This window comes from Neolamprologus brichardi, chromosome 22 (genome assembly GCF_056152115.1).
Source record: "Neolamprologus brichardi isolate AB-2024 chromosome 22, ASM5615211v1, whole genome shotgun sequence".
Classification (NCBI taxonomy): Eukaryota; Metazoa; Chordata; class Actinopteri; order Cichliformes; family Cichlidae; genus Neolamprologus; species Neolamprologus brichardi.
This window is the reverse complement of record NC_142124.1, coordinates 4,241,076-4,266,676: the sequence shown is the minus strand read 5'-3', so window position 1 is coordinate 4,266,676 and position 25,601 is coordinate 4,241,076. Positions and strand designations below refer to the sequence as shown.

At 38.8% G+C, this 25,601-nt stretch overlaps 1 protein-coding gene across 1 annotated transcript in view; it reads left to right on the top strand.

The window, feature by feature from the left end:
- The window catches only part of cacng7a (calcium voltage-gated channel auxiliary subunit gamma 7a), a 45,668-nt gene that overhangs the window by 8,225 nt on the left and 11,842 nt on the right, over positions 1–25,601 (top strand). Inside the window, exons 4-6 of the mRNA XM_087835286.1 lie at positions 13,249–13,444; positions 15,469–15,555; positions 21,911–22,051. Coding sequence (XP_087691412.1) covers positions 13,249–13,444; positions 15,469–15,555; positions 21,911–22,051 — 424 coding nt within the window. The remainder of the gene's footprint in view (positions 1–13,248; positions 13,445–15,468; positions 15,556–21,910; positions 22,052–25,601) is intronic.

Sequence of the window (25,601 nt, the reverse complement as noted above, 5' to 3'; positions counted from 1 at the left end):
CAGCGAGTCACCAAAAGATTATTATAAAACAAAACACTAATTTAATTAACTTGTTTAATTACTTATATAGTATTACAGTATAACTTTTATCTGAGGATGTGATGATCTGCTTGATTGTTTAAAAGCTTTCTTTGCTCCGTGCGGTTTTAAAGTCTAGTTTAAATTTCTGCTTCCAGCATTTATGATTTTATTTTGTAATATATCCTGTTTTACACTTTAGTCATTTCTGCTGTATTTGGTTTTCCATCAGTATTCAGGCACCAGAGCTCAGTCAAATCAGAGATTTAGGTAGTTAGGTCTTCCCAACAGCTGGAGGGAAACAGTTTGAATTGTGAAAATCTTCCAACAGAGTAAAAAATCCAGAATGAAACATTTATAAACTGGTGAACTGAAACAGTGAGCATTTTATGGGAACAAATGGTGACAGTGGCAACAAGATGTGAGGTGCTATCAACAGGACAAACAGGAAAACTGCAGCATGGATACATGTGCAGCGAGAGTTTTGTCACTAACATTTGAAACATTTAAATGGCAGTTTTAATGCTATATTGCTGTAAACTAAACTAAATTATTTTGACACAGTTTAAACTACATGAAAGTGGCTTAGCCAAAAACACTGATAACATTAAAGTTCACTATAAAATGGATTATTTCAATTATGTTGTGGACTTTTTAGCAAGTAGCATTTTCTGGTCTTTTTCTTCACCCTTAGTCGATTGTGCTGTTTGCCAAAGCTGGAACAAATGATGACCTATGAGCCTGTCATCCTACATCCAGATCTTCTCCTCACTGATATGTTACATCTTGGTAAATTTAAATCCCTTTAAACTTATTTGCCTTTTTTTAAATTAACAGCTTCAATGCCATTCTCCTGATTTGACCACGAAAATCATTTTAGCATAAGCTGCTATGAAAATGAAAGTTAAATAAACTCTCTGAACATTTGCTTTCAAATTGTAAAGGATTCCTTTCTCAGTGAAACCCAGTGTCTTTACAGTTGAGATTAATCCCTAATTATCTTCAAAATTAAATGTTTTTATCAAATTCAGCTCAGTCATTGTGTGTCACACAGTACTACAATCATAACTTTGTTCATTTAGTCATAAGCACAATTACCAACACAAATGCAACATCATAATCACCTTAAAGAGGTTTTTATAGTAGATAAAAACATCTCTTGACTGTACTGCACAATGGTCTTCTTATTAAGCAAATGGCCTATTTCCAGAAATTAATTCAAATATTCAAAGCTCCTGATTAAGAGGAACTTATTATCACTCATACACTGACAAGCCTGTTTTAATGCCTTAATTAGTAAGGGACACTAATTCATTAAGATGGACTTCATTGGGGATACTTCTGAGCATCCAATAAAATTGGAATTAGTAATAAGTTCAAATTAATATATTAATTGTCATAAGGAATATTGGAGCCATTTGCTTGGTAACGAAGGCGATTTCACATCGTACATTTTGTACTGAAGGACCACAGGTGATGGGCTAACAATGTTTCAGGTTTATGACTGTGATAATTCACTGTACCTGAGGCTACGTCCACACGTACACGGGTATTTTTGAAAATGGAGATTTTCCGTTTCCGTTTTAAAAAAATAATCTCGTCCACACGTGAAGGCAGAAATGAAGGAAAACGCTGCTAGGAACATGCCAAAGCAACAGGTGGCGCTATATTCCTAACCGTGTAGAAATGTTGGCCAATCAGAAGTCTAGAAGCCTCGTGAGAAATAGTAAACAAAGCTGGGGCATAGAAGCAGAACCGAGTCGTATGTGTGGAGGGACAGTAACTGTGTGTATATGTAAGCATTTAAACACTGCAGAGAGAACAATTAACAGCAACAGTATTCTAGAAATTCATTTCACCGAAACAATAACGTGGCGCACAGTGTGACGTCAAAAAAGGCGCACACCTTTGACGCTGCATTTTCTCCGTTTTTCTCGTCCACACGTAAATGCAAAAACTGAGTTTTAGAAAATATCCACCCTGGCCGGAGTTTTTAGAAATTTCTGTTTTCAGTGACCGAAAACGCCGTTTACGTGTGGAAGAAAGGTGCAAACGCATAGAAAAATCTGCGTTTTCAAAACTACCCGGGTACGTGTGGACATAGCCTGAGTTATAGAACAGGGGTCCCCAATCCCAGGTTTTAGATCTCACCCTGGGTCAACACACCTGAATCAAATGATTAGTTCATTACCAGGCCTCTGGAGAACTTCAAGATATGTTGAGAAGGTCATTTATCCATTTAAATCAGCTGTGATGGATCAAGGACACATCTAAAACCTGCAGGGACACCAGCCCTCGTGGACTGGGATTGGGGACCTCTGTTATAGACTCTAGAGCTTAATCTCAACAAAATTTTGGCTTCTGGGGATGACTTTAGCCAAAGAGAAATGTTTTAAGAACACCGTGATACCCTCTTCATTTCTTCTGGGTAAGTCAGTGTTCGGTCAGTATTGCAGTTCTTGTCAGGTCAAGGTAGTGTTTGAAGAAACAACTACTGAGTCAGCATTTAAGAGAAGACGAGTGTAAACATTTCAGTTCAGTACATTTGATAGTGCTTTTGTCAAAACACACCTAAGCAACATAAACACAAAGTTGAGGAAGTGTAATTTGTCAAAGGATTCGAAAATCAGGGACGTAGAGTGTAATGTAGAGATTTTCAGCACCACAGCAGTGGACAGCTCCTCAAAATGCTCCACTGCTGGAATCTCCAGAACATGTTCTATTAAATGTTCACGATTCTGCAGCTGGAAATCATTGAAAGAGCAAAAACAATACCCCCAAATTATTAATTAGGGTTCAAAAATGATCATTATAGGCTGAATTTAAAGTGTCCTTATTTGATTCTCTGCATTCCAATTAGAGAAAAAGTGAACTCAGGACTAGTTTTGGTATTAAAATTAGAATAAAATTGCATGATTTATGCCGCAAAAAGCCTCAGATGTAGGTTAAATGATTGACAGGCATAACATAACTTTTTGTTTCTTTTTAAATACATTATCATCGTTTACATTTGAGAAATACAAACCTTTGAAATAAATCCTGTTAAAAAAAATTCCACTTTCTTTTTTAACATTTCTTTTACATCTGTGTTCAGTCCTTTTCTAACCACTTCATTAACCCACGTTACCTGTATCCTCCTCCTTTTCTCCCATTAAACATTTTCCCTCTTGATTAAACTTTTCCTCTTCTTTCTGTCTCTCCTTCCTTCCTTTATAACTTTCCACTTCCCATTACACTCCTTTTAATTGCTGCCTTTCTTTACCTCACCTCCTATTTTCTTCTCATTCCCTTCTTAACCATCTATGTCCCATCTGTCCTTTCTTCCCCTTCACCTTTTATCCTCCACCCTCTCCAACCCTTATTATGTTCCCTTATAATCATTTCCCCTTTTTTCCGCCCACTTTTCTCTTCCCACTTTCCCTTCAGTGCTTCCTTCCCACGTCATTACTTCAGGCTGTTTGTTTCTTAGCACCTCTTCTCTATTCATCTGTAATTCATTACATCGCCTCTGCTCCTGGATTGTCCCTGCACTCACATAGTTAGCAGCATGGTGCAACCTGGGAATTGTGGTTGTATTCTCGAGGCTTAAACTACAAAGAGAACCTCATCCCAGCCCATTTGTTGTCTGCTATCTCAGCAAACACAGGCCTGGTAGTAGTGTGTGTGTGTGTGTGTGTGTGTGTGTGTGTGTGTGTTAGAGAGAGAGAGTAAAACTCTCAGAAACATTTATGCACTGACCCAGCAGATCTTGTCCTCCAAACCCACATTTCTTCAAGCGTCTGCCTCTCCAGTGTTTTAAAGCTAGCTCATGACCAGAATCAGAATCAAACCATTTTATTAATCCCACAAGGAAATGCTTTCTAAAGATGCTCAATTCCATTACAAATATGAACAACAGAATATATGAAGATGAAGAGAAATGTCAACTCAGTCCAAGGAGCAATATACTAAAATATGAATTCTATATAAAGTTCAAACAATGGTTTAAAATACTTTTTGTTGAAAATAAGATTTTTCTTTAAATCAAGTTTACAAATGAATAAATATGTCCCAAAAACTGCAATTCCATAATTGGCCACTAGAGGCTGACTGTAAAAGAAGTCATGTTATAAATGTAATACTCTGGTACTGCCTTTCTGTACTGTCTGTACCAGTAATAAACCTTATTTAAAGTTCATCTGTTTACATTTTAGGGTTTAAATTTTGCATTAGTATGGATGCGACCACTTTAACTGCACAGTGCTGATGCTGACACAGGAGGCTGCCACACATACTTTACATAAAGGATGCATGCACAAGCTTTAAAAGTGAAGGCATTGAGGAAGTGTCTTAAACCAGATTTGTGTTATTAATTTTTTAATCACCATCATGGAACAGCTTCTATAAATGCAATAAGCCAGACTCTTATGTAAAACTAAGGACAAAGAAAAGTTGTCTCACTTTAGCACCTCAGTAAACACGCTATGGTCTTAATCATGAGATTCAATTGTTTTTTAAAATAACATTTTTTTAAGACTCAAAAAGGACGATAAAGCACAGCTTTCTTTGTGATTGACGAGTTGTTGTTGTATTAGCTGTTGTATTAGCTCGCAGTGTCTCTGCTCACTACATCTGCTGTTCCCTCGGTCGTGACTCAGGAGTTTTCTAACTTCACTTTGGGTTTCAGTTTGTTTACTTTCTGTTTTGTAACTCTTTATGGATTTAGTATATTCTGACTTTCTTTTCTTGTAGTTTTGTTATATTTGACTTAAAGGTTGTTTCCTGTTAGTTCCCTGTTGTGTTCCCCAGTGTCATCAGCATGTGCTCTTTGTTTTCCCCTGTCGAGTCCTTGTGTTCTCCCCTATTTCAAATTAACCCTTGTTCCTCATTCAGGTCTGTCTTCCTGTTTTGTTTTTTGTGGTAACTGTTATTTTCCTTGGCTTGTGTTGTGTTTACTTCCCTTTCCTCTATAGTTTCCAACCATGCGTCCCACCTATTTCCTTTCACCTTTAATTATCTCATGTGTATTTATTGTCTGTGTTTCCCTCTGTTCTTTGGCCCGATGGTAGTGTCTTTCTTTGGTCTGTATTCCCACTGTTTTTACTTTGAATCAAGTTCCTGCTCTGCAAATGTTTCAGTTTTTGTTTGCTTTTGTTTGACTACCAACAAAAAGGTTGTGTTTTTGTCTTTGAGACCTGTCACCTGCACTGAGCCCCTGATCCTGCTTGTCACACTACCAAATCTGGTTTCAGAAGAGCAAGGTGAAAATGTCCAAAAGTGTCAATATGGATATGTCTATATTTTAGATAGTCTGTAAGTTGCTACCAGTACCTTTCTAGGCTTCACCTCTGCTATATCAAGTTACTGAACTCTTCTTCTCAGTAGGGATTGTAGTACTTAACAAATAAAAAATAACCCGACTCACTACAAAAGTTAATTGTAGCTTACTAACAGCTGATCCGAGAAGTTTGTGCTTTAGTTCTGTAGTGAGATCAAATTTAGCATTTTTTAGTTAATCAGCGATAATTAACAGGCATCATGTGGCGCACCCATATAGTCTAACCAATCTCATTAGCATTAGCTGATAACTTTTCATTTCTTAAACCAAATATGATGATGTCGAAATCAGAGAACACACAACTAAAGATGAGGTTTCAGAACCACAAACTAGCGGGTCATGTGACTGCTTTCATCGCTGATTTACAGTCTTTGAAAATTTACCACAAAACTTCTAACATAAGTCAGTGCTGACAAACTAATTCCTCCAAATAAAGAAAAACAGTTTAGAGCACAGGTGTCGAACAGGAGGCCTTGAGGGCCGGTGTCCTACAGGTTTTAGATGTGTCCTTGATCCAACACAGCTGATTTAAATGGCTAAATTACCTCCTCAACATGTCTCAAAGTTCTCCAGAGGCCTGTAATGAACTAAACATTTGATTCAGGTGTGCTGACCCAGGGTGAGATCTAAAGCCTGCAGCCCTCACCTGGTCTCCGACACCCCTGGTTTAGAGTGAAACAATTAAATGCCCAAAGAAGGCAAATAAATAAATTAAATTAAATTAAAAAAATAAAAGCATGACAACTGTTAGGGACAAGAGAAATATTTATTAATTTGTGTCTGCTCATTATATTGTTTTATGTACTTTAATAAAGGCTTGTAGAGCAAGGTCACTTTTAACTCACAAACTAAGTGCTCAGCCAGACTGAAAAACAGGAAGTTTTAGAGCACAGCTATATTAATAGATAAGACATTGAAATAAGGAACTTGCCATATAAGCAATGTTTGAGACTGTGTGACATTTAAAGTACCAAAATAAAACCTATATGAGGCACAGTTTATGATTCTAATGTTAGAGCTCTTGCAACTGGCGTTTGAGCTGTGCAGAGGTCTCTCTCTTCCGGAAGATGATTGAATAAAAGAAATATCAATATTTTAACACACTATGAGTCGGTTTTCTCTGTTCTGTCATGGGGACAAAAGAATCGGGGTTTAAGACAACTTTTTCATGTTTTTTTGCCTTTCAATGCAAACAGACACGTGGGTTAGTTAGGACAACTATCTACTCTGTAGCGCAATGCCACCAGTCTGAAAGTCATGACATCAACAGGGAGTGAAAAAGGCTGAATGGAGTAATGTAAAAGCCCACAGAGTGAGACAGTTATCTGAGTCCCGCAGGTACTCGACTGTGTCTCTTCTGGTCTAAGTGCTGGATGGATTTTTGTGTTTTGAGTCAGCAGCACCGAGCGCCTGATTGCCTCTCGTGTCGAGTCTGACATTTGCAGCACTAAGACTGATGCTTATTTACTTGAGCACCAATCACCTTTGTCTTTTTCAGAGGATGTGACTTTGGGAGGCAGTGACGTCTCTGGAAGAGTCCGTGATGTCTTACTCGACTGTGCAGAAAGGACAAAGTCACTGTCCTCGCTTTGCTTTTCCTTTTTATAACAAGTCAATTTATAACTCTGACTGTGCATGTGACTGCAGATTTTGTATGTTTTGGAGTCTTGTATTTATACTGAGTCCTTCTTCAAAATGTATGTGTTGCCTGAAAAAATAATGCAAGTTATACTCCCTACAGTTTATTCAAATTTTAAAAAGACATAACCTTTTCATAAGCTTAGCTATTTGAGATCTTTGTTGTTCTTAAAGCTAAACTAGTTTTTATTAAAGTCAGGTATCGATACTCCCCAGAAATTCTGCTTCTGTGCACATCCTCGTGTCTCCTGTTCGTTTGCAACCTCCTACACGTGTGCACTCGCACGTACACCATCATATACTCAGTGCCATCATCTTCGCAGGAGGTTCCTGTTGATGGATGTTTTACCATATCAAATATTTGTAATGGGTGAGTTGTGCTTGGGTGAGCGACTCTGACACTGCTGAATGTGCTCTGCACCGTCTTACTTGAGCGATGATGTCACGCCTCACTCTTCCTCTTGCTTCCTTTCGCTTCAATTCTGATCTTGTCTCCTGACTTAATTTTGTTCTTGGCTGGTCTCTTATCGGCTTCTCTCTCTTCAGCCTCACCTCATAAACAGCATCATAAAAGTCAGTGTACCTCCTTTAACGCCCTGTTTTCACTGTTATTTATTAATAGTAATGCATGAAAACCGTTCAATGTAACCATAAATATCCTCTTCAAAAAGAGCAATGTCTGCCTTTTATATGAAATTAAAATGTTTTTGAAAATAGAGACGACTTTTGTTGTGAGACCTACAGCAGTAAAGCTGCTGGAGTTTCTGCAGACTCTTCACACTGAGTTCACGGAGTTCAGCAGGTTGACTTGTGTTCTCTGTTTGATGGTAAAATCTAAAATTAATTGAATAACTTTGTCGTTGTTATCTTTTTTTTTTAAAAGACCCATCACACTTTTAAAAGATTGGTCCAAAAATAATGCAGAAACTTTTCAAAGTAAAAGGCTTAATTTCGGTGATACACTATTATGTGTTGCTTCAGAGAACATGTTCACAAGTTTTGTTGTTTGAAACTTGTGAACATGTTTAAAGAAAGGTACAAAATAACATGTGACTGAAGTTACATGATATGTGGAGACAGGAAACACTTCTAAATTTGTCTTATGTTATTTTTAACAGCATCATAAAGACCAGCTGCAAAATGTGTCTTTAGATATCATGGAAAGTTGACAGAGATGACTTCCCTTATATACGTGCATGATGCTATATGTGTAATGTACATATATCCAGTGTTGGTCAAGTTACTTTAAAAAGTAATCAGTAACTAATTACTGATTACTTCCCCCAAAAGTAATCCCGTTACTTTACTGATTACTTATTTTCAAAAGTAATTAATTACTTAGTTACTTTTTAAAAACACGATTTACAACCTGAATAGGTGATAAAGTGATAGATCTTTCAGCCCAATTCTACTTTTTCTGCATAATCATCATACAAAATGTAATCAAATGGAAAAGTCTCTTTTTAAAACTTGTTTTATTAGTTTTAATCTTTTAACTTTATGCATCAAGTAAAAATTAAATTATATGCAACATTCTCTGACTGGAAGAAATTTGTTTAATATTTAAACCTATTTTCTGCACATTCCAACACATAAAATAAAATATTTTTTTGTGTTTACACTCAGTCTTTCAAAATGATGCAAGTAAAACACAGCAGAAAATAAATAAAGTCAAAGACTAGCGGTCCTGTTGCTCTATTTTCACCTGTAAAGCAGGAGTGGGGTAGGCGGAGGTTTACCCTGGTGCAGGTGTGCAGCGGTCAGTGGAAGAATCCGCGAGTTTCTCTGTGAGTTTCCCATTACGTCGTAGCTACTCGGTGCTTGTTTGGAAGTTTAGGGGTTTTTTTCGCTGTAAAAAGAAGTTTTCTTCCCACGCACAACGGACACTAATGTTTTTGTCACTTTTTATGGAATCAAACTCAAAGTAAGGTCAGTACTTCCACGCTTTAAACGCTGCACGCTCATACTCTCTCTGCACTCGATATATGATCCATTGTTGATCTGCACACAGCTGTTGTCAGGAACGTCACACTCGCTTACGTCACTGTCATGAGACATTCTCGCAAAAAAATCAGGGTTTTAGTAACGCAGTAACACAGCGTTCCTACGGGAAAGTAACGGTAATCTAATGACCGTTTTTGCGATAGTAAGCAGTTGTCTTGACTTGAACCCTCAACAAAGGAAAACAGAAGTTCCACTGAGCCCGACGCTTTTAGGCCTCCACAAAATACAGAGACCTTACCTTTGTTCCACTCCCCCACCATATTACAGGGACCTACTCAAAGTAAATCCTTCACATAAATCTTTCACTTTGCCTTGTGAAGCTTTTTATGTTTGACCCGTCTTATATACATGATGCTATTTGTGTAATATATGATGTCATTGTTAGTTTGAGGAAGTGCAGAGCCCCACTGTGTTCCCTTGTTCACTGTGTGCAGGGGTTTGTAGACATAGAAAGGAGAATCCTGAAAATGTTCTGTGGAAAGATAAACATCAGAAGTGGATGATCATACCTGCTCTAACAGGTGTGCTCGTCTCTCTTTCATATCACGTATTTCCATAATAAATGTCTCCTGAGAGATTATTTCATCTCCTGGATGACTGATTCTCATTTTCTCTACATGAGGAGAAAACTGGTTTTACAAGAGTTCCAAAACACAAAGACAAGAAGGAAAAAATCGGTGATTCTAGTATTGATCTTATCATAAATCAGTGCTTTTTACATGTGTTGTCACTGAGGATCAGGAGCTCAAACTGTGCATACATGTGTATTTTGAGCTGATGCCATTTTTTTGTCATGAGTAAAGCCCATGGCAATTATCGAGCTGCATTAACATGATTCAGCCTCAGCTTTAATTAATGGTTCCCACTGTACACTGCTGAAGGTGAACTGGGCTGCAGGTGGCCTGCCAATTAGTATAAATTTATGCATGCTCGTAGCAGAGACGGTTGCGTTATTTCTCTCATTTATGTCCGTGTAAAAGTAGCTCACGGTTGAAAATTGAAAGCCGGTTTTCGAGCACGTTCGCTGCCTCAGTCCTCAGCATGTTGAATGTGACCTCCATTTTGACTGGATGTATGAAGCCCTGTGAGTGTTTGTGTGTACAGGATGTTTTTCAGCTTGTCAACAGTTGAAGTGATACATGGCAGAGGCAGCGTTTCTGCCACCTAGTGAGTGCCAACCTGCAATGCATGTGCATGCAATGCAGGAACCTGACACACCGAATACGAGAAGAAGCTGATCAGTCACAGTGTGAGCTTTGCCAAAATCATTTTGGCTACTTACTGATCCTCAGCAGCATCCAGAAGATTGAAAAACAAAACAAAAAGCTTTGCAGCTTCCTTATTTTTTTATTTTATTTGTTAAAGATTTCTTTTCCATTCTTAACTGTGTATATATGCAATGAATTAACTTTGAGATATTCTGATTATTGAAGGAATTAACTTTGAAGAGAACAGATTTTTGACACAGCCTTTCGTTCTCAAACAAACAGGACTTCAGTTACTGTAGGATCAAAGTTATCACTCGTCAAATGATATGTTTTGTTTCTCCCTTGCAGGAGATGACTTGTTAACACCTCAATAAACTTTTCTTCATTTGCTTTCTGTCATTTTTTGCTGAACTCAAAATATTTTTGAGCAGAATTTGTCGCATTGTTGTCTTTCCTTAACTTTTTTTCTTTCTTTTTTTTAATTTTCAGGTCCGCTTCTCAATCTTTGCAAATTTTACAGTTGTTAAAGCATGCTACCTCCATGTGTGTGTATGTATATATATATATATATATATATATATATATATATATATATATATATACACACATATATACACACATATATATATATGTGTGTATATATGTGTGTGTATATATATATATGTATGTGTGTGTATATATATATATGTGTATGTGTGTATATATATATATATATATATATATATATATATATATATATATATGTATATATATGTGTGTGTGTGTATATATATATATATATATATATATATATGTGTATGTATAATCACTGATGCCATCCATGATCAAGATGCCACTAGTGCATATAAGAAACCAATAGCTGAGTGGAAGTCATTCTTTGAAAAATAGGTGAATACCAAGCAGAATTTTATCAGGTCATTTGCAGTTTGTTTAGTTTTGTAGTACGTTTGTACAACTTTGTTCCTAATTTGCCTAGCGATGTCCTGAGAAACGGCTTTAGTTATAATGCTTTACAAATGAAAGTTGTTGTTTTTTTTTCTTAGTGACACTTTGCCTGAGGCATGTAAAGTTTTAAGTCAGTAATGCCATTATTTACAACATTGTGAGACTATGTGACTGTCACAAAAGTTTAAGGCCAAAAATGTAATTTTTTTTCTCTGTTTAGGCCTTTTAAAGGGTTGATTTAGACTTTTAGGGATTGTGCAGCAGCCCTATATTGTTTTAAAAAAGGGTTTTGTTCTCATGAGAGGAATAAATGTTGACATATATCACTCTTGTCCTGGTTGTGATTTCAGTAGAAGCCAAGGAGTATTCTAGGAAAAAGGTCTGTTTTAAGGTTTTTTTGCTTGGATTTAATATCGATTCGGCTATATTTTAAGATAAGCCAACCTGAATCAAGAAACAAATTAATCATACTTCACTAATATTGAGTAGTTTTTCATAGTATTAGAACTATTTTTCTCGTTGCAGTGCATTCATTTGCCGCAAGTAAGAATTCAAAACATAAAAAAAGACTGTAATTTAGCATATTTAACTTACTTTTGGGACTTGATATCAAGTAATTTTATCTTAAATTGAGTTTTTTTAAAGCTTATTTTAACCCTCTTCAATTCTCAAATGTGTTCTTTTATTTCTGGATTAAAAAATCTTATTTCAAGATTTCTTATTAAGTAAAATAAACTTGCTGCATGGACAGATAATTTCACTTGTTTTCATTGCTTTTTGTATCAAATGTAGTATTTTTTTTCCTAAATATAGACTAGCCATTTTTGCAGTGTACACATTGCTATTTTACTTCAACAATGTGTCTTCTTTCTACGGAGCCCCGCAGGGGACATGGGAGAAAAAAAAATTAAGACGGACTTTTGCGAGATCTCGCAAAAGTTTTGCGAGATCTCGCAAAACAAACTCGGGATCTCGCAAAACAAACTCGGGATCTCGCAAAACTTTTGCGAGATCTCGCAAAACGTTTTAGCCGCATTCTTCGGACGCTGGCTCGAAGCCGACCGGGCGGTCGAGGCACGATGTGCCGGGAAAGCGGTGTTCCTCCCGGCTGTAGTAGGTCTCGACCTCCCATTAGCTCGAAGCTAACGGGAGGTCTCGACCTCCCGTTAGCTTCGAGCTAATGGGAAGAATGCGGCTAAAACTTTTGCGAGATCCCGATTTTGTTTTGCGAGATCTCGCAAAAGTCCGTCTTAATTTTTTTTTTTCTCCCATGTCCCCTGCGGGGCTCCGTATCTTTCAGAGGGACGGACAGAAAATATCCAAAATGTACATATAAGTGTTGGACTTTTATAATAAGACAGCAATTTCTGATTTATGGAGAGATACATAAAGACATTATAGCTCTTAAAATATTTGACTTTAATATGAAGAATGTTAAACACTGGATAAAGAGGCTCAAACGTTCAAGGCCTAGTTTTGAAAATGATGGATTTTATCACATATTTAGAGAGAAGGTGTTGCATTTGTGTATTTAAGGATCCAGCTTCATAAAATGAAAACTATTTGTTGAATTGCTGCTTGATATAAGCAGTTAACCTGAATGTTATACTGCCTTTCAACAAGAAAGTGGTTTCTCTTTTCTTAGGTTGTCCATGCACATATTTCATAGCTGAGGTCAGTGAAACTCAAGACAGGTTGTGTGCCCTCGTCTTCTCTTCTTTTCCACATTTTTTTTAAACTGACATCACAGAAATCATTAGATAATGCTGTACTGTGTCAGGGGCACCACCAAGGGGGTGGCCACACCCCCAGATTTCCTGCCCCCCAGCAAGACTGTTCTTTTTGGTAATACTATTTATAAACGTGAGCACAAGACAGAGGAAAACGCCCTACAATGAGTTGAAACATTAATTCTGTTATTTTTGTGCCGCCCCACTATTTGTAGGCCCTGCCGCCCTCGATCTGTGGTATCGCTCTTTTTCTTCCCTCTTTGATTAATTTGTTTAATCCAGCAAATTAATTCACTGTTTTCTCCTCCTTATCTTCCTGCATGCTGATCCCTGCTGTATTTATCACAAGCAACACTGATCACCGTGATTTTATCTCCTTTCTCCTCAGATGAGTTCATTCAGCACGAGGGCGCTGACACTTCTCTCGTCGGTTTTTGGGGCCTGCGGTCTGCTGTTGGTGGGCGTCGCTGTGTCGACGGACTACTGGCTGCTGATGGAGGAGGGAATCGTCCTGCAGCAGAACCAGACCACTGAGGTCAAGATGGCGCTGCACTCTGGCCTCTGGAGGGTCTGCTTTGTGGCTGGTTGGTAACAGTTCCACAGTAACTCAGTTTAGTTATATTTTAAGTCAATTAATAAAGATAATTTGATGCCATTAATTTCAGTTATTTTTTTTGCCATGAATATACTTATTCTTCAAAAATCAGACACATTATTAAACAAAACAATTTGTATAGATGTGCATGTACAGCAGGCTACCCATTTTTTAATATGCTCGCCTTCTTTCATATTTATTTTATTGCATATTCATTTTATTTGTCAAAGTGTGGCTTTTGATCGATGTTTCGAGGATAAATTGCTAATGTCTGGTTTGAAATATACACACAACAGTGAAAAAAATATGGCAGCAATTCATGAAACGTGCAACCGAAAGGGAGAGCCTTATCTTTGCCATTCAGTCTAAGGCTCGCAGCTGCTACAGTTAAAGTTCACCTCGTCTGAGGGACAAACATTATTGAATTTGCTCTCTTAATCCACTGTTTTTGCAAAAGAATCAGTCTTAAAATTAACGCTGAGCACTGCTCACATTTGTGACAGAGCAAAAAAAACATTTGCTGCATGACAGCTGCTAATGAAAACAGCATTAGCAGCCGTGCACATGGTAACCTTCATGTGCAACAAGGACCCGTGTCCTGACCGACTGCAGAGGAACAGAAACTGAGTTAGACTACCTTTATCCCTTTTTCTCCAGACAAACGCTGGCACCAAATGTGGAGCATCAGAAAAAGAGGGCAGGAGAATAAATACACGTATATGTGTGTTGACTCAGCAGGGATAAAAGCTGAGCATCGTTATTTGATGCCAGAAAGCCGTGACACATTTTCCAGACATCTTTACCATAAATTGATGCAAAAATGTTCATTAAAAAATTCACCATAATGCATAATAAGGAGTTTCTCTGGTAGATACTGAGACCCACCACAAAGTCAGTGGCTTCTAAGTTGGAGCCAATGACATCAGTGGCTACTGGCGGGGCTTCACTGTGCAGCCCACAGATTTTTCCATTACAAAAATGACCCCCAGATAAGCTGTATAACACTCAGTCAGGAACAGACGTATTAGAGACATTTTGAGTGATAGTTCGGTTTCGGTTTTACGAAACATCACAAATATTTACCTATATTATGGGCATTAAACTCGTAAATAAGATCCAAACATGACATCAGCTGTTGGATGATGCCTAGCTAAAGACTATGCCCAAATCTAACTTCTTAAAATAAGCACAATATTTATTAGGAATGGGAGAAGAAGTCACCTTTTGAACCGAATGATAAAATAGGTATTTTTACTCGTACACGCAAACAAACGCCAGCAGGCAGGACACCGAAACACAAATAGCTGTCCTTATTGCAGTAGCTGTCTCTGTCTTTCGGGTCATGATGGTGTTGCTCTGGGGAGGTGGCCATGTTTGTGTTTCCCTGTTGTCTGACGCCTGGTACAAAAGGTCAGAGGAGGGAAAACGCCAGTGGCATTTGGAAGAGAGTGTGTGGGTGAGAGAGGGGGGAGAGCTATCACATTTGTCTGCAGATTTGCGCGTCGTTTTCTGGTGTGTTTTCGTATACATACAGATGTCAGGTTTGCGCGTCGTGCATTGCGTGTGTGTGTCTGTGGCTACAGTTTGAGGTTAATCGTTGTGTCTGCATTCAGCTCCTCTCCCTCTCTGCTCAGACCTTGTTTTCTCCCGAACCTCCTGACCTCCATCTGTCTCAGCCTCTAATTCACTTTTTCTCTCCCTTCCCTTCTCTGCCTCCCCGTTTCTGCTTTTTTAAACGCATTTCTTTCGAGACGCCTCGCTTCTCTTTCACCTCTCGTTTTATTTGTCCTTTCTAAATCTCTTTGTCTCCACTGTCGCTCTGTCTCAGTCTGGCTGTCTGCCCTTTCTCTGGCTTTTTATAACCTCTTTGTTTGTTTATGCTGGTTTTATTTCTGCATGCGCATAATCCCACGATTGTTTGCCACCCAAACAAGTCCAACCGCGCTACCCGCTCGTGGCTTTCCTTTTTCTCGTCTTTCTTTCTTGTTCACTTTTTTCTCCCCCCCTCCCCAGGGTCCGAGAAGGGCAGATGTGTGGCATCGGAATATTTCACAGAGCCAGAGATAGAGATCACGACAGAAAACACAGCCAACATACTCAGTAAGTCACTTTCATGCACACACAGACTCTCATATTTATTTGAAATTTCAAAGCTTTCACCTTCTTTTAAATCTGCATCTAGAGAAATCGTCTCTCGTAGGAAGACAGACTCACCAACATTTCTGTCTTTACATCTGCTTCACATCTGTCTATTATTACAGTTGTTTGCTGATTTGTCTTCTCAGTGCTAAATAGAGCTGTGACTCTGTGAGTCACTCAACAACAGACACACAAAATACATGCATACATATCTTTTGTTGACTTAAATCTTCCTTACACGTGGTTTTTGTGATGCTTTGTGTGGGTTTGTAACATAAGAACAGAGGAAAGAGGAGAGCGTTGCTCTGATGACTGATCTGACAGGTGCTCTCTGGTGGCTCAGGTAGAAATAATAAAAAAAAAACACTGGAAGATATTATGTGGGGCAATTATGAAAATGGGAAAACTGAAGGATCTTGTCTTTGTTCCCAAAATTTACGGCAATATGTCTGTGAAGGTTCTCAGTCATCCAGGTCATCGTAGTCAAAGGAGCTTGCAAAGAAAAGCGTCTGGACCCTTAAGAACCCAGACCTATTTCTTCTTTCATATAAATTACGGGGGTTGTAAGTTATATCAAATGAATCATATATAACACATTTCTGAAGTTTTTTTTGTAATAGCTCCACCCACTGCCCCAGATCTGAAATGTCACATATGCGTCACATTGGGCATACAAGGTACATTTGTTCCATATTTAGAAAGTAATTCTGTAAACACTTTCTTGCTTTTAAAAACAGAATTTCCTTTTTATTTTTAACTTCTTAACATGGATACTGATGGTAACACTTCTTGGTTTACTTTAACAAGCATTTTGGAAAAAAAAATCAAATAAATCAGCCCAATGTTGGAGGTACAATTGAAAATGTCACTGAAAAAACATTAACATTAGAGAGGTGTAATGAACTAAAAACATGAGCATATAAAACATTGTGCCAAAATAGAAAAGAATGTTACATAAAGTCAATAACTTGCTCAAATGGCTTTTTTCATTGCAGTTGTTAGAAGTTTACCTTTGGTAATGGTAACTTTTGAAGCAATTTAATTAATAAATTAATTAATTAAGTTACTTTAACTTACTTTGTCCCTCTGTGGGGGGAAACTCCCACTAGGTTTATATCTGGGACTCTCCACCATTTGACCTTAGAACTGAAGAAGCTTCTCGGATGAGAGGTGAAACGTCTTCAAGTAACTTAAAGAAGTCCAGACGCTTTTCTTTGCAAGCTCCTTTGATCTTGTCTTTGATTAAACAGAATGGTTAATTACCATTAAAACATTAAAACACTTCTCCTAAAGACAGAACATCTATTTGTGCAACATATGGAGTATATATGTCTGGAAGAAAATGTTTATACATGTGATTTACAGATCAGAAGGTCAGAAGTTGTTTCTAAAGGCTCACATGTTGCTTACAGTTCAGGCTATACGTGAAGTTTAATACATTTTTTTGTTTTATGTGTTTGGTTTTGCTACATTAGATCATTGCATGTCTCCACCACTACACCACTTTCAAGAGATTTATATAACAATAATATTACAATTTATTCATGTCAAGGGGCGATCGTGGCTCAAGAGTTGGGAGTTCGCCTTGTAATTGGAAGGTTGCCGGTTCGAGCCCCGGCTCCGACAGTCTCGGTCGTTGTGTCCTTGGGCAAGACACTTCACCCGTTGCCTACTGGTGGTGGTCAAAGGGCCCGGTGGCGCCAGTGTCCGGCAGCCTCGCCTCTGTCAGTGCGCCCCAGGGTGGCTGTGGCTACAATGTAGCTGCCATCACCAGTGTGTGAATGTGTGGATGACTGGTTGTGTAAAGCGCTTTGGGGTCCTTAGGGACTAGTAAAGCGCTATATAAATACAGGCCATTTACCATGTCACATTTCAAACATTGGTTACAAAGTGCTTTACAAAACACAAAAGAGTTGACACTCAGGGTTACGACCCCACGATGTGTTTAACAAACAGAGTTAAAACAGCAACAACAAATACAAATGTTAAACTAGAAAAGTTAAATAAACACTGAATAATACAACAATAAATAAATTAATAAATTACTTAATATAAATTATTTATAGTACAAGAGATTTCTAATGTCAATGGATATTTTTTTAATAATAATAATAATACATTTTATTTGAAAGCGCCTTTCAAAACACTCAAGGTCGCTGTACACAGTAGAATAAAAGCAACAGAAAAGCAAGAAGTTTACAGAATCATAAAAGCATAAGACATAAACGAATAAAATAGCAGAGTGGAGAGGTTATGTGGGATAAGCTATTTTGAACAAGTGGGTTTTGAGTTTGGACTTAAAGAGAGAGAAGGAAGAGATGTTTCTTAAATCCGGAGGTCGGGAATTCGAGAGTCGTGGAGCAGAGCAGCGGAAAGCCCGGCTCCCCGTGGTGGCAAGACGGGGGGAAGGGACGGACAGTGAAAGGGTAGAAGAAGATCTGAGACAACGAGATGGGGCGGTGATCTTAACCAGGTCAGAGAGATATGGAGGAGAGATGATGAATAGCCTTAAATGTGTACAAGAGTATTTTGAAATTGATGCGATATTTGACCAATGAAGCTGCTGCAGGACAGGAGTGATGTGGTGGGCAGAAGAGGTCCTGGTGATGATACGGGCAGCAGAGTTCTGGACGCGTTGGAGCTTGTTGGTGGATTTTTGAGTAAGACCAAAAAGAAGTGAATTACAATAATCAATCTGGGAAGTAACAAGGCTGTGGACAAGAATGGCAGCGGCATGTGGGGGGAGAAAAGGACGGAGACGATTAATGTTGCGCAATTGAAAGTATGCAGACCGAGTAACATTGTTAATGTGTTAAATAACGATTAAAACGGAGCAATGACCAGCTTCTCTGCCAGGTCACTTCGACTTTGGGTTTCAGTCATTACGCAGGACTATACACAGAACTGTGCGACTGTTTTGGAGAGGAGGTGAGGTTAGCGCACTGTCTGTCTGGATACAGACTTCAAAACTTGATGGTTTCAAACACAAAGTGCCTTCTTTAATGAGCTGAAGGAACGGTTAGACCAGTCTGACCTGAGAAACAAAGGCAGTGGCTCAAGTCGTGAGGCCTGAGTAAATCTGTAATGGATGCCAGTGTGGCCTTGTAAAAATAGGATGTGGGATGCAATGTGGTCCTGTCTCTTTGAATTTGTTAAAACTCTGGCAGCTGAATTTTCAACAAGCTGGAGGCAGGAAATGGTCTTTTAACTCAGGCTTGTGTACAGAGTATTATAATAGTCCAAAAGTAATGAGAGTATTAAAAATGAATACATTTTATATGATTTCTTAGTTGGAGGAACCATGGCTGTCCTACATTACCGGTGTATAGGTGTAACCTGTGTTAGCTCTGTATCTAAGATCACCCAAACACTGAAAATTCACATTTCACTCGTGATTTTTCTTCTACTCTCAGACATAAGATGCACAGCTTTCAGTTTTCCCTTCCTTCAAATATCTGTTCCATGTAGGTTACTGATGTCTAAGAAATGGGAGCATCTGGTGCAAGATCTAATAAAAACAGTCTAGTCCATTTCAGCAGAAAGAAGATTGGTGCACTCTTTAGTTTTCTGTTTGGTGGCACAGCTGAGCATTAGGCTGCACTGATTCAGATGCCACTGATGAGCAAGTGCCAAAGCATTTCCATGCAGACATGCTCCAGGCATGTCTGCATGTCTGCTAACGTGATTTTTGTTAACTCAAACTATTTGTAGGAATTCATAAATTAAGCCAATTATGCCAGATTTGTTTTTTAAATCAAATGTTGCTAACAAAATAACCTATGAAGCAACATTTTTATTTGAAAAAAAAAGATAAACTATTTCAGAGTTCACCATTTCTTTTTTTTCCTTTTGTCTTTGAGCTGTTTTAATGATTCAAGATGTTGACACTGTGAACTGGCCCTCTGCAGTTTGCTCTTTGAAGTAAAGCACACACTCAGTGTTGTTAAAGACACCAGGGGGAAGACGCGCGCGCCGCTTAATGCTAGATAAATGTCCTCAGGTACATGCACAAGTCATAACACTGCAGCGGCTCAGTCGGAGAGGTTACTGAATAAATCATAGACCTGAGCGAGCTCCAGCAGACTTCTGGTTCCTGCGCTTACTTGAAGATTTCTGACAACACAAAAAGACAAAGTGTTATCTTAACTGTTCAGTGCAGTCGAAGTAATTCTTGTTCTTGTAAATAAAAGGGGATACACAGTCTCATCCTAATGAGTGCAATACTTTTTGTTAATAATCAGCGGTGCAATAGACTCCATACTTGAAATGTGCAATTCACTTGTATTTTTATTTTTATTTTTATTCCTATTTATTCTATTTATCCCCTTTGATTATGTTGCACCCTCAGAGAGACATGACTCCATTCTCCTTTTTCTTGCAACTTTATTCTCCTCAGTTCAGTTTGGAGTTTACAGGCAGCATAGCGTATCATCAGCAAAACATCGCTTCCTCACGTCTCAGACACTGTTCTTTTTCTGCGCTTACTGATGACATCACACATCTGAACTCTGACCTCCTGGAGCCAGTAAACTACAAAAATTAACTAGAAATGTATCCAAAAACAAAACACTATTTAATAAGAATAGTCTTTAAAGATTTTCCCAACAATTCAGAAAAATATAAGTTTTATAGCTACTTTCAGAGTGCAACATATATTTTATCTATATATGTCTTTGTATTTATATATGTGTATATATATATATATATATATATTATTCTAACTCTGTAACTTCTGTCGGTGCTGTGCTTTTTTGGAAACCAAATTTCCCAGAGGAACCCACCCGAGGGATTAATAAAGTTTTTTATCTTATCTTATCTTATTATAATGAACTGGCTCTCCTATGTTGTGTCGGTTGTGTCTCCAGTAGGTACCAGTCTTAATACCCCTCACTGCATTGCATTGCATACATAATGTTGTTCAGCTTGTGTTTAGTTGTTTTGTCCTTGAGATTAACTCGTTTTGGCCGTTTTGGCCGGGATGTTGTGCATGAGAAAAATTCTTTGCACGTCTTTACTTCACACCTTCATTCATGTGACCCTTGGTGACTCACGTGGTGTTGACATCTCTCAGGACCACCTGCAAGGCGACAACGCCACAATGAGTTTAGTATCTGGAACTCGCCATCAGTTTTTAGAACTGCCAAAGCTTTTCAGATGAGAGGTGACACATCTTCATGATCGTAAAAGAAGGTCCAACTCAAGTGTTTAAGAGTACCGTGAAGTAGATGTCTAAGAGCTTACACAGACCTACCACAATAAAGCTGAGGCTATATAAAATAAAAGGCAATTGGAAATAATATTACATACAACAACCAGTATGATGTTAAATATATTTATCTGCTCTTAATGGTTTGATAGTTTTATGGTGAAATGGTGTGCTACAGTTTGCTACACCTGTGTGGTTACAGCGGTCATCGGGGCAGATTTTCCACTTTTCCCACGACTAAAGAAAACACAGACTTTGTAAAAATAGATGTAACAACATGATGCACCTTAAATCATTTAAAATACACAAAACAACCCAAACACAAAGTGTTACGACTGTGGTCGTATTTATATGTAAATTTGAGTGTGCAGGTGCTCCTCCGTGATTGGTGCATCCAGGGTGGATGGCTTGCACCGGGAGGCAGCGTATAAGAAGAGACCGCCATGGACTGCCATGTCATTCATCCTCGGCAGACCGTTCACTGTGTCACTATGTTACTATGTTGGTTAATGTAAGAGCACGTAGGGGTGGACCGCCTTTTTGTTTGATCAGTTTTCTCCTGTTTTTGTTAGGCAGGGAGGAAAGTGATTGTCGTTTGGTTTAGTTCTTTTGAGTAGGTAAGTTGTGTTTATTCCTGAGATAGGCTACCTTTTGTTTGTTGTTTTGGCCTTGGGTTCACCCTGAAGTTATGATATGCTCCCTTCCTTTGTTTAACTGCACTCATTGTAAATAAATCACTGTCACAAAATATTAAGTGTGTGACGTGCTGCTTGGGGTTGGACGGGGATGGATCACCCTTTATGTTGTGGTCTGGCTGCGCCTAGACGGGCCAAAACACAAAGTCACAACGTTGTTATTATGTGCAGCAACATGACATCAGATTTTTGGGCTTTACAGAAATATTCTGCACAGTATGAAAAAATCCACTTTATCGACTTCATGTGTCAAAGCTTTATTTTTAATTCAGGAAATAATTTGGTAACATTTTAAATTATTCTTGATTAATGTGACCATTTCTGAAGGCTTAAACTTTTATGAGTTTGAAGTTTTCCTCGTTTTTATTCGTGTCACACACTCCTTCTTCTACTAATCCTCCTTTTTTTTCTTCAGAAATGGTCCGGACCGCCACTCCCTTCCCCATGGTCTCCCTGCTCTTTGTCTTCACCGCCTTTGTAATCAGCAATATCGGGCACATTCGGCCGCAGCGCACCATCCTCGCCTTCATTTCTGGCATATTCTTCATTCTGTCAGGTAAAGTTAATCTGAACCGAAAGTGCGAGCGGGATAAATAAAATATCCTCAGCCCGCGCACACTAACTGTTGTTTACTCATGGAAACAATCAAAACCTCACCGAACTCATGCAACACAACTACACTTTTCTTGTCACAGTTTGTTTCCTGATTTTCCAATTATTCTGCTGTTTTTTTTCGGTCACTGCAGAGCTGCCTCGGAGACAAACATAAGCACACAGCTGTCGTAAAATCTGTGGATGGAGGGTCTGCAGAGAGAAAACACATTCTCTGGTTATACAAGAAACACAAAATCAAATGTTCTCATTGTATTGATGCCAAGAAATAAAAGTGAGCTCCATCAAATTACTGGAACATATGCACATCCTGAGGACATTTCAGCCGCCAGGCACTCTCAGGGGTTTATGATCAGGTGATTAAATCCAACTGTGAACTCTCATCAACTGCTTGCAGGTCAGTCTCTCCTTGCCTCGCTTTAAATTGCAGGCTTTACAGTCGGTGATGGTGGAAGATTTAAAGCTCGTCGCAGTGCTACAGATAAAAAGGCTTTAGCAAAAGCTTTGTAGTCTATTAGGGATTATAGTGGTCGAGGTTATAGTTTCTATAATAGCATTTTTAACTTATTGTCCTTAGAGTTAGTTGGATTTTAGTTAGAAATCTCTTCTCTTTCTTGTTGTGCTGTAGCATAACAGTTGTGAACACCTAAGCCTTGAAGGTGTCAAACTCCTCTTTCACCTGTCTGCTTAGTTAAGATGTTACATAGTAACCAGGCAGCAGAAGAGAAGTGCACTTGTTAAAAGTCAACACTCCTAAAGGTTAATAAAAGAGACGGTTCGGTGGATGGAAGATTCAGTCTGCAGCTCTTCTAAGTGTTTCCCAGCTGACAGCTTGTCAGGCCATACCTTGTTCTTGCTGCTGGCTGAACAGCGAATGGGGCTTAATTCCAAATAATTGCTCTCCGCTGGAGGAGCTGCAGGGCAGCAGTGATTTGAGGTCTTGCTGTGGGCTTTTGGTAAAAACTTTCAACATAAGTCAAGCCATCTGGAAAGTAGCTTTAGTACATTTTGACGTTTCAATCAGAAATTCAGTAATGAGGAGGTTGGTTTTATTCGGGATGACACATTTGGGGGTCTGAGCCAAAACGCTCTCATTATCTCACTGCAGTAAGTGGACTGGACATCAACTTCCAATGCAGTCGAATTCTATCCCAGTGGAAAGTTACGAGGTGGAACTGTTTTGTGTGGTTGATCACGCTTCGTGAAAACGAGATTTACTTTATCTGTAACACTCGCCCAAATTATATTATGCGGCTTAAAGTGTGCAGACAACCCTGACTAGATATATTTGGCCCAGAGGCATTTATCACGTGCTCATCTCCAGCAAAACAGAGTTTTAAACAGCAACATTTTTGAATGTATTTCAACATGACAGTGCCTTTTATCGTGCCGCCAAAGAAGAGGTTTTCCCTATTTTCGTGCAGAGGAACCTGCACAAAGACCCGACTTAAAGCTCATCTTCCTTTGGGATGAACTTAAATGTTAACTGCGAGCCAGGTCCCTTTACCTCTTATCAGTACTGGAGCTCACTAATGCCTCTTTCAACTAAACTGGAGCAAATCCTTGCAGCCAACCAAAGAGAAATTGTCATAGTGACAACTTAATGTCCACAGCTTTGGAGAGACGTGTTCACCAATGGAAATGGATTCAATGGTGTTGGAGCCAAGTCCAGGCCAATATTTTACTCAGTTACATCATGCCATATTTAAGTATTTGTCTCAATCTTTAAGTTTCTATTATAATCTTGATCATTTTATGTTATAATGTAATAGGCTGTGCTCCATAAATTAATCCTGCTTTGTTAGTCTGTTGTTGTTGTAAAGTGTTGATAGATGTCGTAAAGGGGGTGTGTATTTGGCCCGCATGCGGAGGGGTGTGGGTGAAAGGTTAGGTAAGCAAGCAGGACGTGGAGCAACAGTTTTCTGACCGTCGCCGTTTTAATGTTATTTTTTTGTTGTAACATAAAGGGAATGTAAACGGAGCTCCCACCAGAGGCATTGGAGAATAAATGTTTTGCCCCTTTTTTCCTTCGCCTCGTTTTTGCTACCGGAAGGCATCCAAGCGACTTAACAGGAGCACGAGTCAGAAACTTTACGTCCTGCAGAAGCGGCAAAGAAGGACCGAAGGTTGCCGCTATAAGTGGTAGTTGTTTACACGTCTTTCTCAGGTGGTAACATACTTTATACCCAGAGACTGTATTGTGCTGCAGCAGCATCAATGAAAATGTGTTATGAAAGAGATTTGTCTTTGACCACGTTTTAGTTTACTGGCTCAACAACACCTAAAAACCCAATTCAGCAATAATATGTAACAATCCCTCTTTGTTGACTCAGGTTTGTTGCTTCAGTCTCTGTGCACAGAAACACACATTAAATGTGTTGTTTCACTCTTCTTTAAAAAAAAACCCCAAAAGGAGCGATTGCCTGCTTCAGTCAGATGTTATCAGAGGATAGGCGATAGCAGGCAAAGTCAAGACAGATACTGCAAAATAGCCAAGAGAGCATCTGTCAGAAAACTGTGAAATAAAAGGAGCATATGCACTCAGTGCACTCTCAGTGCTGCTGTTTATGTCTAATGTGACAGCTGCACGTTAGAGCCCTGCAAATGTAAAATTGGTACATTAAACATCTGTGCATTCAGTTCAGATGCTGTCCCGCAGCCCGATAAGGGAGATGTGGAAACCGCATTAGTGTTTGTTCGAGCAGTGTCACATTTTCCTTTATGATTTTAGTTTTCCTTTACCAGTTAATCTATATCTCACTTAGAGCATCTTGTAAAAGACTGAGTGAGAACGTGACATTGATTTTAAATTTGCTGTAAACTCGTAAAATACTGCAGACCACGTTATTTGCTTGTACGGTGACCTAAAGACTAATGACAGTAAAAATAAAACCACCTTTGTTAGACTAAAATCTCACTTTAAGCTCTAAATGTGCACATGCAAGTACCGCTATGGATATCTGTAAATGATTTACACTGATCAGTGGTCGGTATTCCTAATGTGTTAAAACGAAGCACTGAGAAAACATGTAGGAGGAAAAATTCAATCTATTAAAAACAAACGTGGATCGACAGCATGAAGAACAGAGCTGCTTTGTCCGAGGGTCCAGCAGGATTTTGTTTTAATGAGCTTAGCGTCTCAGTTGTGCTTTAAGAGTCAGCGCAGCCAACGAGGTGACATCACCTCCTCGTGTCGCTGCAGGAAGGCCGGGTGACGTTTTTGCTCAGTTTCCTCGGATGGTCCATTAGTCGCTGAGATTTAGTTTTGCTTGAAGTCGCTCTCTCTCTTACTATGAGCCGATAAGATGACATCACCTTCCTGTTCCTCTTTCCTTTTTTTATTATTTCGTGCATGAGGGAGCTTCACCTCGCAGATGCCAGCTTAGCATGGTGGAGTGCTGACTGGACACATGATGTCATAGGAATGCCGCCAAGCCAAGGAGGAGCACGTTTATGCATCGACACGAGTCAAACACACAAATCTGTGCATGAAA